Genomic DNA, 17,378 nt, shown 5'->3' with positions numbered 1-17,378 from the left:
CACTATGTATGTCCCAAGTGCAGAAAAAGCCTCATTCAAAACTCTCCTCTTCCTAGACCCTAGAGCAGCCAAAGAACACAAATCTACCAGAAATCACATAGTCACAAGTGAAAGCACATAGCTTGACAGCATGGCTGAGCTTTCCTCATTTCAGAGAAGAAACATGCTGGCAAAAGCACAGCATGCATGTAAACAAGATACAGTACCTACACTCTCCATCGGTGCGTCAGCAGGAATGAACCCTTGCTTTAAGAGCTGCTTCTTGACTTCATTATTCTCCACCTGGACTTCAGATACCATGTTACAGGGGATGTACCCTTCCCTTCCTGCACATTCACCCCTGTAAAAGCCATCAGCATCCTTGTCTCCATGCACCTGCAAGAGAAAAGGCCAGAGACCAGTTTGCTACAGGGACCAAGACACACAGGAAAAGAAAGTAGAACAAGGAAGCTAAAGAAACTGCTAAAATAAAGGAGTTCTGCCTCCCAAGATTCAGTTGTCCCTTTAACATAGGATAGCTTCATACAAAGAGGATATTCACCAAAATATGCTCTTACCTTCAGGATCTGCCCCTCCTTAAATGGGAGTTCCTCTTCTGCTGCATCAGGATTAGGAGACATAGACACAGGATCATAGTCAAACAGGGCCACAAATATCCTAATGGCATCATCTTTAACAGCAGTTTCTGAAGCTGTGCTTCTTGGAGGACCTGTGTGCAGACCAGAGAGAATATCACCAACATGTCCCAGAGATCCCCTGCCATAGACCTGCCCATCCCTCAAACACAGCCTACTAGCTTCTCCCATGAAATTTCCAATAGCCTCCCTTTGTCCTGCTGCTGACTCTCCCCTCTGCCCACTCACCTGGACTAGAAAGCAAAGGTTTCTGCACTTGGCTTCTTCTTATGCTCTTGTTTCCTCTTCTGCTGGGAGCCTGCCAGGCAGCTGAGCCAGGCAACTCCTGGCCCCTAGGATCTTTATTACCAGAAGCCTGCAACAGGAACCACCAGAGAGTTAGTAGCAGCCTCTGCCTTCCGACTCACATGAACACTGCTCAGCTCATACGCACTCCACAAAAGATCAGTGCATCCAAATGCAACATTCCTCTTCGGGGACACTAAAGCTGAAAATACCACGGGAGTTGGAAAACAAAACCAAACAAATACAAGCAGGCTCCCTGCCAGAAACGAGTGATGACACCATTAGTGAGCATGAGGAAGTAGGAAAGGGCATTTCAAGGGGAGGAAATGACATTACAGTCATCATCCACAAGTGCTTTCACAAATCAGTTTATTTCACTAGGAATTTTCATTTGGGTCCCACAGCCTCCTGTCATAGGGAGGAAGACCCAAAGCGAAAAGGAATACTGCATCAGTGACACTCTGCCTTTTAGCAGGAAAAGCAGAAGCAGCTAATACAAGAAAAGCCACAGAGCAGCACAGAACTATGGAATCTCCCAGATATTCTTCTGGATAATCCTAGAGGACAGTCCTTTCTCTGCACAGCACTGAACAAAGCAAGATACAGGCAGGCTGGGGAAGCAGAAGGAAAGCTAATGCCACTACAAGCTGCTTCAAAGCCAGAATAGGAAAAGTCACCCAACCCTTTTGTGCAAGGAGGTGCTACGTATCCCCTTCCAAGGATGTTCGAGCCTCCTTCTCCAGCCAGGTGACTTACAGTCCAATTCCCAGCCCTGCTCCTCAGAGCTGCTCTCACACCTCAGCACTTCCTTATCCCGGCAGCGGAATCGCAGGCGACTGCTCGGAGACCCAGCCCACTCCATACCCTGTTCTTCAGTCATCTCCCATCTGGTCAGGTCCCTTCTGCCACCAATGCAGGCAACCTCACATTGACTGGAACAATCACTCCATTCTCCCTGGCAGCTCTGAGATCCTTCTAGTCTGCCATCTGGCCATGGCCTGATCTCAGGGGGGGATGCGCAGGTCAAATCCTGATCATCTTCTGAGTCATATTCAATGTCTATTTCCAGGCTCCTAGGGCCAGAGCAGTGTGTTGCCACCACAGGAGCCTCTGTGAGACATGAAACCGCTGCCTTCCTGTGGCTTTTTCGTGAGGTGCCTTGTCTGGCATGACTGTACACATCAAACCCCTCCTTACTGCCAGCACTGCTCACAACATTCAGCTCTTCCCTGAGGCTAGGAGCTCTGTATAACCCGCCTCCCAACGGGCTGCAGTTGCCCAGCAGACGACTGCAGTGCTCCGTGAAATCATTCTGTTTCTTCCTACCCATCTCAGGCCGACTCCGGATCCTCTCTCTGTAATTATTTCCCTTCTTCTTGCTCCAAGGGGAACTCGCTCCAGTCATAGACTTCATATCGCTCTCCTGGTAGCCCCAGGTCCAGTTTGCCCTTTTCTGATTCCAAGCCAGCTGCCCAAAGGTATGATTCTCTTGGTCAGCATCCCCTCCACTCTCCTTAACAGCATCCTCCTCCTGCAGAGTCTGAGCAGACAGATCTGGGGAGTTATCACTTCCATCTGGCTTTAGAAATGGCTCCTGGATGTCAAGTGGCTTCTCTGCTCTTCCTGCAGGGTGAGTAAGCCTTTCCATGGATTTTTGAGGTTCTGCCTTTTCCTCCAGAACACACTTCTCATCCTCATCTTCTTCCTCATCCTCAGTCACTTCTGGGATGCTAAACAATTTTTTGCTGTGGTTCTTCTGAAGTGGGAGTTCTAGTATCCTCTCCAGAATCTCCTCATCGCTGTCAGTATCACAAAGATCCATCTGTACCTAGCCCCCAAGATAAGCCACAGCCAGGACAAGCAAAGGAAAAAAGAGAGGAAATAAGCATTAAAAAGAGAGACAACGTTACAGCCGATTCCCACCCAGCACAGCAGGATGGAGCGGAGACTGTGATCTGCAGAGAAGCAAGGGTAGGAAGCAAAAGATAGCAATGGTTCTTCTGGAAAAAAAAGAAAAAAAAAGAAAAAGAAAAAGAAAGAAAACAAAAAACCACCAATCAGATGAGCTAGCAATGCAGTGGAAAGCGAAAAAGGCCAATGCATGGAACAGCTCTCTCCCAACCTCTCCCTCTAAACACACAACTTTCTGCAGCACCTTTTATCCTGTCCACTTCATTCCCCACAGCTTCAGCATCCTGGGTCTGGGATGATGGGGGCAGGACCAGCACAGTTCCTCCACAGCTGTTGACTGTATATTAGAGATGATCAGGTTCCTACCTCCAGAAGAATCAGTGTATTGACACTACACAGTTTGCGCTCACACAAGGACCCCACTGTCCTCCCTAATCTTTCTGTGTCTTTGCACTGGAACAGAAGGAAGCAGCACTGTGCAGAAGTACACCCTCTGGAGGTGTTGCTGCTGTGGGAGGACCTTCCCTAGTCTCTTCAACTGGTCTACCAAGGTCCAACTCTACAGTAGTTTGTTGCATGTAAATCCTGGTGAACACAGAGTTGCCGTGAATAAACATGAAAACCATTTATCTCAAACAGCTCACACAGACTTGTATTTCACTTGCAGCTGGGTAAGAACCTACCAGATTATAAAAATCTTTCTAGAAAATGCTGTTCCACTTTAAAGTTTGTCTTCTACCAACAGTGTAATTTATGTTTTGTCTCTTGCTATATTAATAATAAAATTAAAAGGTAAAATACTAGAAGCATAACATAGCTTAGGTTGGAAGAAAACTCTGGAGGTATCCAGTCCAACCTCCCTGACAATTTAGATCATGACATTATAAGCTACAGGCACAAACAGTGCTGCTTAGAGATAACTGAAACCTGAAATATAATGGGACAAAAACGCAGTTGTAAGTGAGCTATCGAACACTTCACCTCTGTAACTTTTTTTCAAACAGAAGTGGTACTGAATTATATTTAGAAATACAATTGATTGGAAAGGGCCCCCAAAGTTCTCTAGTCCAATCTCCTGTTTGCGGTAGGATTGTCGCCAATACTAGATCAATGGCTTTGTTTAGCTGAGGCTTGAAAACACCAAAGAATGGAGATCGCTCATCTCTCTGGAGACCTGTCCCAGGGACAGATCACCCCACTGGGAAAGAAGTTTTACTTCACATCCAGCATGAACCTCCCAAGCATCAACTTGTGGCTGCTGCCTCTTTTTAAATTTCTGCCCTAACAAGAAGACTTTGGCTCTCTCATCTTTTAATCATCCTTCAAATACTCCTAGGAAGCTACTATATCTCTCTTTAGCCTCTTTTTTGCCAGGCTAACCAAGTCCAGCTTCCTCAAACTCTCCTGACAGGACACGCACTCCAGGCCCTGACTAGCTTGTTAGCCCTCCAATACCAAATAATAGTATGCAGAATTTATTAATACAACCATAAATTACATCCAGTCAGATTTATTTTAGCCAGCTATAAAGTTGTGCCCTTTGTTTGGATTTTTTTTACATAAGAACTGGTTTCTAGCAAGTGAAGAGTATGTTTAGGCAAGTTTGGCTTTATACTGAAACAAAATAAATCAAGGGACTCAGAAGAGACAAATCTTGAAGAAAAAGCACTGCCATGTATTTCAAAAGGAGTAGAATAGTAAACTTCTATAATGTGGGACTCTGTCGCACATTCATAACCAAGGAGAAAGTTATTAACAACATATTTGAGGTTAAACATTTTAAAATCAGCACTCCTCCATACTTTTATCCCACAATTCCTGAAAGAGTTAGCTCAGGAGACTTGAAATAACCCAAAATGTTACCAGATATGCAGAGGCCTACAAAATAGGCCTGCTGAGGCCTGACCCACTCCAGTTATCATCTTCCCTCACTCTACTACAGCAGAATAGGGAGCTCAGTGCCCTAAAGCTTCCTGCCCTTGGATGCCCTTCTCCCAATTCAGCATCTGTTATTACATTGTGCTCCTCACTCCCTCAAATCTTCACAATCAAAACAGAAAACAAGCATTTTATCAGGTAAAGAAGCAAAAGTTTGCTCAAGTCACCAGGATGTGTGTAATTCTTCCCCTCCCCCTCCCCCAAAAAGGAAAAAAGAAAATGTTCAAGCCAATATGATATCCAGGAAGAAGTGACACAACTTGGCATTCCTGACTGTTCTCATCGTCCCTTTTTTCCTCCCAAGGAAACTGGACTTCTTTTCTATTATTTCCAGCACAATCTCAACAGCCAGAAGCACCATCTGGTATGTACTTTCCAGGTAGACTCAGCAGACTTCCAGCTGGAAGAGGAGGCCTCTCCTTGGTATCCCAAAGCACTGTACTACACATCCAACCTCCTCACTAGGGAAGCAGAACCCCTTTCAGAAGGGGAAAAGGAGAGGCAGCAAATTTATTCCAGATTTATCACACTGTCTGCTGCTGACCTATTAAGGCTCAGTAGATCCACCCCATCTGTGCTGCAGGCTAGCAGCCATATAGATCAGCATCAATGAATTATAGCTGCTCTTTGAGCACATGGAAGGAATTAGCATGGTCTCTTGCAATACAACCATATCACATTTCCTGTAGATCTTTCTAGCTTCTCAAACATCCAACTGTAATACTTTCCCTTATGCACACTCACCCCAAATGCCATAATTTGTATGATCACATACCACTTTCCAGCCATACAGTTTTAAGCAAACTTCCTGTTGCAGACACATTATAACATACTAGCTTTAACTGTCTGAACTTCTAACATGAATGAACATGAACACTCATAGTTCAGCTTAACCAGTATTTCCTCATTCACCACATCTGAACTGTACAACAGCCATGGCACAACTCTAAGCAAAATAATTTGCAATATTATGTATATTTAGCACGGACCGTTACTTGCTTGTTTCACTTTCAGAGGGTGGGCGGGTTGATATAGGATCTTACAGATGGGTGAACTTCAGATTCCTATATGATCATTGTTTGTATCTATATTAAGAATTAGATCAATGGGATTGATTTTTCACTCTGAGTTCTAAAGTTCACATTACATTTTGTATTTTTCCAGCTAATTAAACCCTGGACACATTTATTACATATAAATACCTTCCCTTTTCACAGGAACTTGCATTTTTACTAGCTTAAGACAACACTGGGAGGTAAAGCAGAGCAGGCAGGAACTTAGCCAAGCACTGCACTGAGTGCTGGGCTCAGACAGGCATGTTCTCCTGTAAGCTGATGACATGGAATGGTTGCACTGGTGCTCCCCACAAGCATTGCTCTGCTAGAAATTACCTTTTCCTCATTCTCCCTGTAACCGGGCTCCCTTGCATCCCGTTTCTTCTCTTCCAGCACTTCTGAAGAAAGGTCCTCTTCTTCCTCCTCTTCCAAAATATCTGAAAGGTCAGAACTACGGTTGTGCTCAGCAAAAAGGGCCAGCTGCCGTCTTCCAATTTCAGACATTTTCTCTTCTTGCTATTGAAAAGCAAAATAGATTGCTATTGATGCAGACTCAGACCTCTAGGCTATTTCTCTGTTTCAGCAACAAAATAGCATTCATTCCACCTTCTTTCTCTAGTACACATACAGCTAAAGAGTGGCAAGAAAGAAGAAGAGCACTCAGCGCAGTGTCTCACATGCCTGTGCATGTGTGCACACACACACACATCTGTCAGGCACATTTCATAGCCTGAAGGAGAAGAACAGTATGCATAAGACCTTAAAACCTATCTGCAGCTCAAAGTTGTCAAATAAAACCCACATCCCTTCCTAGACAGAGATTCAAAGGTAAAACAAACCTCTTTCTTCACTCTAGACACTACTCCAGAGTCTCCTCTGGACATTTCTTTTGTCACCTCCTTGCCAGGGGACAATCTCAGGAATTCTTGGCAGATGCTCCCACTTGTGTTTGAATCTTGGGAAATGCTCTCTACTCCTTCAGCCTGACTGGGGGAGGGCAGTGGCTCTGGACTCAAATGCCTCTCCTTTGCCTCTCTTTCAGCATTGGGTCCTTTTGGTGAATCCTCCACAGAGCATGCAAGGCAGGTCTCCATACGTGTCTTCAAACTGCTGTTGGATTGGCTTTCCAGCTCTGGTGCTCTGGTTACAGAGAGCTCCATCTGCAAAAGAAACCAAAAACGTTCATCATCAGGAAAACAACAGTTTCTGCTGCAGAACCTTTCCTAGGCCCTCCACTGCATTTTCTACTTCTGTTCCTCAGTGAAGGATCTGTCAATGACATTTTGAGAAGTTCGAGAACTGTCTCCTTTCCAGCATCTCTTAAGCCAATTTCACCAGTCTGCTGAGACTTTGCTACATCCCACACCTAGCCCCTTCTTGACACAGGGCAATGAAAACTGGGGGAGGCACTGTGAATGGATAAGTCCTTTACCCCTCCATCCTGCAGCTCTCTGATAGAAATACCATGCATTCTCTATCTCTTAGGATATGAAGATTTTTTGATTCAATTTGTAGCCAGGAAAGCTAGCCACTCAGGAAATGAATTCTTCTCTGCCATTAGCTGCAAGGGGTGACACACCTTTTTCACTATAGCATCATGGTATGTGGGACCCACACAGTGTGGGTCATGTGGCCACATGGGGTCACATAAGTCACAAAAGCATATTGGCAACAACAATTTTAGAGCAGCAAGAACAAGATGAGCCCAACCTACACCACTAGACCAGTTCCCACTCCAGTCCCAAACAAATGTCCTAAGCACCAGCTTACAGTTAGCTTGAGCTGGAGGTGAAGAAACAGCCCCAGCACTCACTGAAGCTGGTGAGTGCTGTGAAAAAAATGAGAACAAATGAAGAATATAAAGACAGAATACAACTGCACAGATTATTGGTGTGGTCACTTAGTGGGATTACAGAAACTTTATATTCTGATCTATTTCCAAGCAGTCCTTCTGTCTTTGATGATCAGTCAGCTCAGTCTCATATTAGGAAAACCTGTGGGAGATGGAGGAGTGAAATCCCAAGGACTGAAGAGGGAATGGCAGATAAAACTTCATCAACCACCTCTTTCTTTAACTCCCTTTCTTAAAAAAGGGTGGTCACCTCCACTGCATTTTGCAATGGAGCATGACTTTGTCCTTATTTGCTAGAAAATATTTACTGGATAAGGCCCTTGGAGATTTAAACGCTGCAGTCTAAATCCCCCCTGGGCTTAGGCGAAAGATAGGCAGGTCTAGATCACATGAATAGCCTGATGCTTAGACTTCTTCTGCCATTTCCCTCTCCTGATGCAGAATGAAGACAGACATCTCAACAAAGGAGGTGATTTGCACCCTAGAAGTACCTGTTTTTCTCCACTGACTGCAAAGGAAGCAAAGTGACCCACTTGTAGATAGCCATCTACCCTAGATATTTAAGTGTGGGCAAATGAATCACAACTGAGGTGCCATGGGCAGCAAATGAGCAGATGAAGAATCATATTCATAGTTTTGGACTTAACCTCTCAGTTCTACTGTGTATTCATCTGGCCTTTGGCCTTAGGCCCACACAGCTGCTGATGCTCCAGACCAGAAATCTTCTCATCCTTTTCTCTAACCCTAAGCCTTTGCAAACTCACACTGCCATGATTAATAAATTCACAGTGAATTTAATGGTTTGAAGCACTCCCCTGAGCCCCCTGTCACTGCAAGGTCAATACAGGAGCTTCTGTTTAACACACAGCCTCACTCTGCTTTTCATTGGAAACTAGCACCCCGTGGACAGGTCTGTAGTGATTTTTTTCTCCCTTTCTGACAAGACTGTTAAGCTAGAAGGGCCTTTGTGACTTACTTGGGGCTACCTGCTTTTGTTTCAATATAACAGCTAAACCAACAGTCTGCTATCAAGCCAGACTGTTTGCAGGTTGATGGCAGAAAGAAGCTAAGCACAGTGTTGGGACAAAAAGTTCAACGGGAACCTTTAAGGAATGCTAAGACCCTATCTTCATGTGCAGGAGCTGCCCTCCACTGCAGAAAACCTTTCTCAAAGGAATACGGTTCTAGGCAAGAATTACAAAACCCTGCCTAATGTCAAATGTCAGAATGTAAAAAAGATCTTCCTTCCTGATATAATACATCACACACCTACGGGATGCACCTTTCCCTCTTGTCACAGCCTGAGCCCCATAGAGATCATCTACTTCTTTTCTTATGGATCTCTCAGATGCTGTGACAACTGTCCTCTAGAGCTCTGAAACTACCCACCCTATGTGCATCAAAATACCAAGTGCCATGAGAGCTTCCCAGTTCTTCTCCAGATGCAGCTCACCATGCAGCCCAACAAGTGTCCATCTTTCTAGACAGCCTACTCTGCTTTGCAGAAGTCCATTAGACTGGAGAGGACTTCTCCAAATCTGGGTCTGAGTACTGGGCAATGTTGGACTAACATTGACATCGTCATCAGGGGAAACATCCTTCTCACCTTCTAGTGCTGCTGAATTCTTGCTCTGCTTGCACATGTGTAATCAAGCAGTGAAATTCATCTGCTTGACCCTGCTCTAGCTACATAAGGGCAGTCCATACTCCCTGCTGGACGGCCTCAAGACGGCCCCAAGGGGACAGCATGTCACAACCGGAGAGAGGATCGATGGTATTTCATTCCATTTTGCAAAATGATCTAATAATTCTTCCTAGCACACATGGTTCTGGGTGGGCAATGTAAGCACTTACCTGTGTTTCCACTCCTTCACCTGGGTCTTTCAATTCTGCTTCCCTTGAAGAGAGAGGCTCTGTGCCCTCAGTTGGGAGCACTGTGCTGCCAGCTTGCTGAGGAAGGACAGTCAGGCTTTTCTTGTCTTGTGCAGTGTTCAGTCCTGGTGAGGAAGTGCCTGAAACCTGCACCAAGGAAGCACTGGGAGAGACATGGAGCTGTGAAGAGGCTTTCTCTAGTAGAGACCGTGCTGAGCCATCACAGCTAGAGGCAAGATCAGTCAATTTGGCATCTGAACCATCACTGGGAACTTTTTGTCGAAAAAAGAACGAAACTGTCTGGTGTGTAGGTGGGTTGCGCATAGGCAGAGAACCCCTGGATTCTCCACAGGGCAGCCTACAGGTAAAACTGGTAGAAACAGCAGAATCTAAAGGTGAAGAATGACGAGAGGCTCTCAGCAAGACTGAGGAAATCTGGGCTGGAACTGAATCCACTGACTCTCCATACAGAGACATTGTTCTCACAGAAACCTCCCGGCACACTTGGAACATCTGAAGCTGGGACAAGTCCACCAGGATGCTCCCAGCTGTTGGAGATGTAACTTCTATTGCCTGCAAGCAAAGAACCAGGAAAGATCTATTTATTATCTATAGCTCATGGCTTCTAGAAATGGCACCAATTCGTAAACCCAAAGTTTACAAGTGCCCCCAAAGCTCTTTAAAATAGAAATGCAGGATTTCAACCCTTCTGCACAATATTGGGGAAGCAAGAACAGTAAAGAGAACTTATTACTATAACCACTTGAGAAATATGGATATTCTATAAAATATCCTCCTACTCCAGTTTCTAATTCTTCTTGTTCCCTACACTTAAAAGGCTATTCCATCTCTTGTCATGGTAAAACTTTGTAGATTCCTTCTTTTTGACCTGCACAGAGGAAAGATGTTTCCAGGATAAACAGCAAATGTCCAGCACAGCATTGCTCTGTTTTGCACTGAACTCCCTTAAATGGCTGTGGCTTGCCTCTCTCACAACCAATGGCACAATATCACACGGGCATGAGCCTGCAGGCCAGTTTCAATATAGAAAATCCTTGGAGCTGCTTTATCACTATTAGCATTGGACGCTGGGTTGTTCATACAGCTCCCCTTTTGCCCGTTCCTGATTTAGGAATGGGCTGGAGAACTACACCTCACCCCAGTCTGGGGACAATCCCAAAGGAGTGTACTTCTCTCTACCCATGCCCTACGTCCACAGAAGTGGCAACTTGCTAAGACAACTGGCAGGGTATTCCCTGGGGATTCAAGATTTGTGCTGCTCTTGCTCTGAAATAATCGAAAGAAACTGTGCTGGGAGGGTGTCCCCAAAGCTCATTGCTGCCTGGAGGACCAAGTCACAACAAGGCTAGCATGAAAGAGAGTAGGCTGACACTCTTAACTGTCCTTTTTTTCTGGTGAAGGGTCCTGCCACAGAAATTGCTCTAGTTCACACATCACAAATCTAGACAGGTATCTTCTTTTGGTGTTCATTAGTCAAAACAAACAGCCCACGTAGGGGCAGCACTGTCTCTTCTCTGATATCATTTCTTTCCAGGCCAAGTACTGTTACTGCCTCCTCCTGGCATGCTTACTGGATCACAAATCAATTCTGAAGTTTTATGGAGCCTCTTCTATCTCTACCTTTTTCCTATGTGGAGAGCAAGATTTAGTGCACTGCTCAGTAACATCCAGACCAAAAACAAAATTGAAAACAACTTTCACTACTACTTACTATCCCCAGCTTATACAGTCAAGGACAAGACTGGTCTCAAAGTCAGAATGTCATTTCTGGAGAACAGTCAGGTAGCCAGGAAAGACTCCTAGTGCCTCCAAATCCCTTCAGAAAACTTCCTTTCCCAACCACAGGTTCCTCCTGTGAATATCAGTAATGATTTTGTTCCTAAACAATTACCTTGTTTTCCCTTTTGAGTCACCTAGCTAAGCTTCTTTTTTCCCCCTCTAGGACAAAATATAAACAAATAAATAAATTTGACATGAAATTTGAAAGCTGAAATGCTGAGCACACAAGTGTTTCAAATGTGAATGTCTACAAGAGTTTCTGTAATACCTGCAGTTTAAATGCTTGATGTTCTCTTAACTGAAAACAATGAGCTCCTAGCTAGCCAGTTGATCCCTCAAGAGCTTTTTCATGAGATTCTCAGCTATGAAGGAAGAAGGACTCATATTCAAATGCATATGTTCATGCTCAAGAAAACTTCAGCCAACAGCAATTAAACGCTACTACGTGCCAAAGAATTTAGAATCAAATTTGCGAGCTAAGCACCTCAATGAGGAAGAGAGAATCTGTATAGACTGAAATTTCAGATTCACAAGAACTAGAACTATGTACCAACTGCCAGGGCTGGATGGAGACACTGACTCCAATATGCTGATGGAGAGCATGGAAGCAGCCAGGGCAGGAAATAAAATAGTAATGGGTTCCCTATGAAGACAGCATCAACGTCACACTGGGATGGGAAACAGAGATCAAATCCTTAAGAGACTATCAATGAATGCTTCACAGAGCAACTAGGTTGGGAGTCCTCAAGAAGATATGAAACCTGCCTTGCTCTTGGATTCAGTTTAAAATCCTACAGAGATTCTACAAAAAGAAATGACAAGTGAGTAGTAAAAGACAAGGTTAGTGGCAGGATATTGTAAAATTGCTTTAGCTTCAGAAAGACAGACTGTCTTTTTGCCTGTTTATTTCCAGTGAATTTAGCCCAAATTATTACCAAGATATATAGTCTTTCTGGTATATACCTAGCCTGGAGCCCTCCTGCTACAGGGAGGAGGATCACCATTCCACGGAGAGCAAAAAGGGAAGCACAGAAGGAATTTTGTCCAGCCTGCAGGGGTCAGTGGAAGAGAGGTGAACCTAGTCCTGTGCCTCTTCTCTCACTCTCCTCAGAAGGACCTAAAATACTCTGTTCAGGTTTGAGGTTCTCATTAAGCTCCAGGAGAGCCAGTGTCACTTCCACATGGGAGTTGACTCTTCTCCCCTACGGATACCAGCATGAAACAGTTCTGCCATCACAGTTATATTCACCAGTTAATGTGTCTCCCACACTGGACTCCACAAGTCGGGATTGCCCCTACATTGCCAGCCTGCAGCACTGGCTTCCATGCACCATGCTAACAACGCATTTTTTAGAAAAGTCCTCTCACAGTAAAAATCCAATTCCTTGCCTTTTAGAGCATGATCTTGCCTTCCTTTTTCTTTATACCTCACTAACATACAAATTACCTCTCAGTCCTGGTTAGGTCACAGGAGCACCATAGTAACTAACATTCATCACATGCCTTGGCTAATGCATATACTCACCAGCTGTTTTCCAGGTCCTGCAGCTCTGTGTCTGCCTGCTATCCCTAGCATCAGCCTCCAGGCAACCACATGCACAAACATTAGCCCTGCACAATGTCAGCACAATACCTTCTGTCCATCCGCATACACAGCGTAACCAGTAACTCGAACTCCATTTGAAGATCCTTCTGCATCAATAGTGACAGGTAACCAGCTGATAACTAGGATACCTGGGGAAGGGCCAGCTTCCACTTGGACATCCAGAGGAGCATCAGGAGTACCTGTGGCAGATCAGAGTTTTGTTTTGTTTGCTTCACTACAGCATAACACCAAACTAAATCTTGGTCAGTAGCAAAGAGAAAACTCTCGCACCAGTCTTGCCACTGCAGAATCACACTGGAATAGTTATGGTAGTCTTGGAAAATGATAGATAAAAACAGAGCAAACAAGGTGGTCTTGTTCTGCGAAAGTTTTAATGCACAGAAAAGACAACTTTGCAAAAGTAGCTGAAGCCAAGATGCAGCAACCCTTAGAGCAGGGTGAATGAAGGTCATGGCAAACTATATATTCCACTGCCTGAGAGGCATGCTGCTCAAATCAGCACAGGGGATTTCTCCCAGAGCAAATAAAAACAAAAAGGTAATAATTTTTTGAAATAAAAGAAGAAAAATACTAAGACGAAACAGTACAGTATCTCTCTCTTTGGAACCTAATAAACCTTGCTTCCCTTTGCCCCAAGGCCTCAGAGCAAAATAATGACAGAGCTTACTGCCTCAAGCACTCCATGCACAGTGGTGATGGTTATGACTGCTCTGATACCTGCTAGTGGGGTAGTGAAGTGTATCACAGCTGAGTTCTGCTCCTGCACCTCTGGGAGCTCTTCCCAAGGTGTTTTCAAGGGCTGGGCCTCCAGCTTGGCAACATATCGAGTGCTGGGCTGCAGGTTGCGGAAGGTATACCAGTACACCCCAGGTTTTGTTATGTCACATTCCTCCCCATTGAGATACACTGCATGATTGTAATTGCTGTTGCAGGGATGCCACGTGACCTCTGCAGATGTGGCTGTGATGCTCCTGACCTTCAGCATAGTTGGTGCCACACAAAAAACTTGCCCCACAAAGAAAGTGCATCGCAGTCTATCAGAACTCCCTTGCTCTGTCACACTCTGCACGGACACACGGTAAGCCTTTGTCTTTAAATCCAGCTTTTCAATCACTGCTTTGGTCTGAAAGCCACTCTTCACATTTTGACGTAGCTCCTCATCCACATAGATGTTGTAACTCTGTACTTCTGGGCAGCCAGCTGGTAAAAGCGGTGGTTCCCAGCCTACAACTATGCTTCTGGCAAGCTGCTTGATCAAAGTCAATTTTCTTGGATAAGGCACTGCTGTATGTCTAACAGGTTCCTCCTGGTCTCCTTCTGCTCTACTGGTCAATGGGCTGATGCTACTCTCTTCAATGGAGTAATCACTCTTATCTCCACTGCTGGTGCTTGCACTGACAAAACTTTTCTCCTGGTATGAACTATGGGTGAGATCATTCAGCTCCGAAGGCAGAAACGTCATGAGGTCATCATCTGAAACTCGCTCAACAAAATTGGAGGGGACCAGCCCTCGCCGGCCATCCATCAGCTCCCCTAAACAAAAAACAGGAAACCTGTTACCGCTGAAACTACCTTTCAACCTTCCAAACCATCTATGAAGACAATGTGGCCTCCTCTATGCCAGGTCATAACTGCACTGCAGTCAAGAATGAAAGCAGCTCTGGGAGGTTATCCCTGGCCAAGGTCACTCCATTTCCTATTACTATCCTAGTTAGATCCCAATGGCCACAATGAGAAAACTCACTGCTTCTCCATACATTCCAGAGCCAAATAATCAGACAGTGTTTTGAATAATCAGCTTAATAGTTTTTCCTTCTTCATTATCCCATTGTTCCTGATCACAGCTCTTTTACTAACTTAAATGTCTTTTTCTAGCCTTCCCAAACTATGCAGACTCTCGGTATGTCTCTTCTCCCAGCCACACAGATTTGTTTTCTGTAGTATTCTCCTCATGAAATTCCATCTTTCCAGTGCTGTATTCATCTTTGGCCTTCTTTTTAGCTCCCTCCATTGTTTTGCTAGCTTCTGTAATAAAGATGTCTAAAAAGAAACCGTGAGGATGACTGATACTACAGAACTCTTGGTATGCATAAGAACCATCAAATCAGAATCAAACGCGCAGCAGAAGGATTGTGCATACTTTCCCCTTTCAAACTCTACCTCCAGCAAATTAACTGAAAGCAAGGAAAGCAGAAAATGTTAATAAAGAATAATCTTTTTATTCTTTAAGCCACAAATTAAATAAATAAATAAATAAGAAGCTTTAAAGTAGAAAGAGCGAACCAGAACAGTCAAAGAGCAAGCAGAGCAACATGGCATGCATTTGTCTCAGCTCTTGCAAAGCACCCAAGCAAGCTATGAGCTTAGATCCCGTTAAGTAAGCCAGCTCCACAAAGAAACCTTATTACAAATTTGCAGTCCACAGTTCTTAGTTTCAATTACATCTGGCTATTAAATCAAGCAGGACCATGTTTTCAAAGGTGCTGAAAGAGAGACACATTGTAGGACACCAAAAAGGATAAAAGCTGTAGTTTGGGCTGCTTAGCTTATGCTCTACAGCAGTTCAGTCACATTTCATTCTACTAAAGCACACCTTCAAAGAAGCCATCCTCATCCATGTCTCCATAGATGTAAATATACTCTCCAGCAATTAGTGGAAGCTCTGCCTCTGGATTTTCATTAGGTCCATCAAAAGGATTGTAGCTGAAATGGTTACAATTAGAAAATTTACTTTGCATAGCAACTTTTATAGTAACACTTTCAAGCTGTGATGTTAGATTAGCTTACAGTCTACTGGAACAGCATCTACTGCTAAGGCAAAACCTTATAGGCCCAAAATTCCAGACTGAGAACACAGATCACATTTAACCTACTACTTTCAAGCATTGAATCATCCCATTTTTTTTCCTCCTTTTCTATAGTCTAAAAGATGAATGATATGTCAATATTCTTTGCATTGTGAATATGAATTTCAGTTTGACTACAGTAAATCAGTGGATAGGAACAATTGGCTTGCCTTTCTTGCCTTTTTTTTTTCCAAATCAGAAAGACCTCAGCCAAAAATTTTAATTTAGAAATTGAATTTAAGTATAAGATTTTCTTGAAGAAGACCATACTATTCTGCAGAAGACACATATTTCATGAAAATGTGTCAATTCAAAACTCAATTTTCCATCCCAAAACATTTTCAAAAGAAAAATTTCAGGCAATGTTGCTCACTGAGTAACTAATGAGTTTGCTATGTTTTTGTTAAACTAAGTGCATTGGATTTGCTTGTGCAGGTCATACATGTCACAAAAATTCCCATGAAGGAATACACAGACACATAGACACACTAATACCCATCCCTAACAGTGGCTAATGCTGGAGATCAGGGTGAAGAAGGCAACTGTGAGATAATCTGTCTAATCTCAAAGACTAAAAGAGATGACACAGTACCTGTATCGAGCTAAGAAGACTTGCAGTTTTGCAGGGCCTTGGCTGCCTGGCTCTGGGATGAGAGAGATGCTGTCAACATCCAGTTCTTCCATTTCACTTGCAGTGTCCACCTAAAAAAAGCATGAGATGGAGCGTAAGATATGGCCCAAACCACAATAAAGAAATTCTCAAAGGATTTCAAGGGCAGTAAACAAATCTAAGCTGGTGCACACTGCTAGTCTGCCCACTGGACCAAGGACTGTTTGGAAGATTTACTGATGAGTTGCAGAAGTAGCAATAACAGGCAACAGCTCCAAGATGCAGCTTCAAGTGTTCAGGTGGGATATTAGGAAAAAACTCCTTCCCCAGGAGGGGGATGAAACCTTGGGATAGGTTCCTACACCTTGAAGGGTTTCAAACCTCAGCTAGACAAAGCCATGACCTAAGCTTATTTAATTCAGGCAGGAAGTGACAGCCTTAAAAACAAGTTTAAATCATTTTGATTTGTCCTTCAGAACATACTTTGCAATAACACACAGTTATTCTGCATATGAACAGTCCTCAGGCATATCTGTCTCACACCAGCAGGCTGGTAACAAAATAGTCCAAGTAAGTAAAAGCTCCACCAAAGACTTCAGGCTTCAAAATTTAGAGCTGTCTTTCAACAAAAGGAATTTCACTCTTACTAAAGGTTTTGCCTCCAGTTCCCTTGTAGTGCCTACAAATACCTCAACAAAATGTTTATTTACTTTCAGAACATTAGAAGGCCATACCAGTTCAGACCAAAACCCTATAAAACCCAAAGAGCTGGCTCTGTTAAATGCTAGAAGTGTCCAAGAAAGAAGGCAAGCATGAAATCCTGTCTTACAGGTATAGCTTCTCAGTTTCTAGCAATCAGCTACGTAGGGACTTCCTAAGCTCAAGGTTGCATCCTGAATGCACTTAATGGCTACCGGCAGAAGCAGCTTCCAGAAATTTTCCTCAGTCTTTTCCAAGCCTGTAACATC

At 43.9% G+C, this 17,378-nt stretch overlaps 1 protein-coding gene across 6 annotated transcripts in view; it reads right to left on the bottom strand.

The window, feature by feature from the left end:
- The window catches only part of TSPOAP1 (TSPO associated protein 1), a 56,041-nt gene that overhangs the window by 16,967 nt on the left and 21,696 nt on the right, over window positions 1-17,378 (bottom strand). For 5 of the 6 annotated variants that reach the window (XM_062592349.1, XM_062592350.1, XM_062592348.1 and 2 more), the window contains 11 exons: window positions 16,393-16,502; window positions 15,548-15,657; window positions 13,672-14,487; window positions 12,982-13,133; window positions 9,531-10,121; window positions 6,664-6,984; window positions 6,161-6,340; window positions 1,603-2,748; window positions 864-990; window positions 558-709; window positions 207-375 (listed from right to left, as the gene is read on the bottom strand). In XM_062592349.1, the coding sequence (XP_062448333.1) occupies window positions 207-375; window positions 558-709; window positions 864-990; window positions 1,603-2,748; window positions 6,161-6,340; window positions 6,664-6,984; window positions 9,531-10,121; window positions 12,982-13,133; window positions 13,672-14,487; window positions 15,548-15,657; window positions 16,393-16,502 (3,874 nt within the window). The remainder of the gene's footprint in view (window positions 1-206; window positions 376-557; window positions 710-863; window positions 991-1,602; window positions 2,749-6,160; window positions 6,341-6,663; window positions 6,985-9,530; window positions 10,122-12,981; window positions 13,134-13,671; window positions 14,488-15,547; window positions 15,658-16,392; window positions 16,503-17,378) is intronic. The other variant, XM_062592353.1, reaches the window with a different exon arrangement.

Source organism: Rhea pennata, chromosome 20, assembly GCF_028389875.1.
Source record: "Rhea pennata isolate bPtePen1 chromosome 20, bPtePen1.pri, whole genome shotgun sequence".
Lineage (NCBI taxonomy): Eukaryota > Metazoa > Chordata > Aves > Rheiformes > Rheidae > Rhea > Rhea pennata.
The sequence above is the reverse complement of the archived record's forward strand: the minus strand, read 5'-3'. Positions and strand labels throughout refer to the sequence as shown.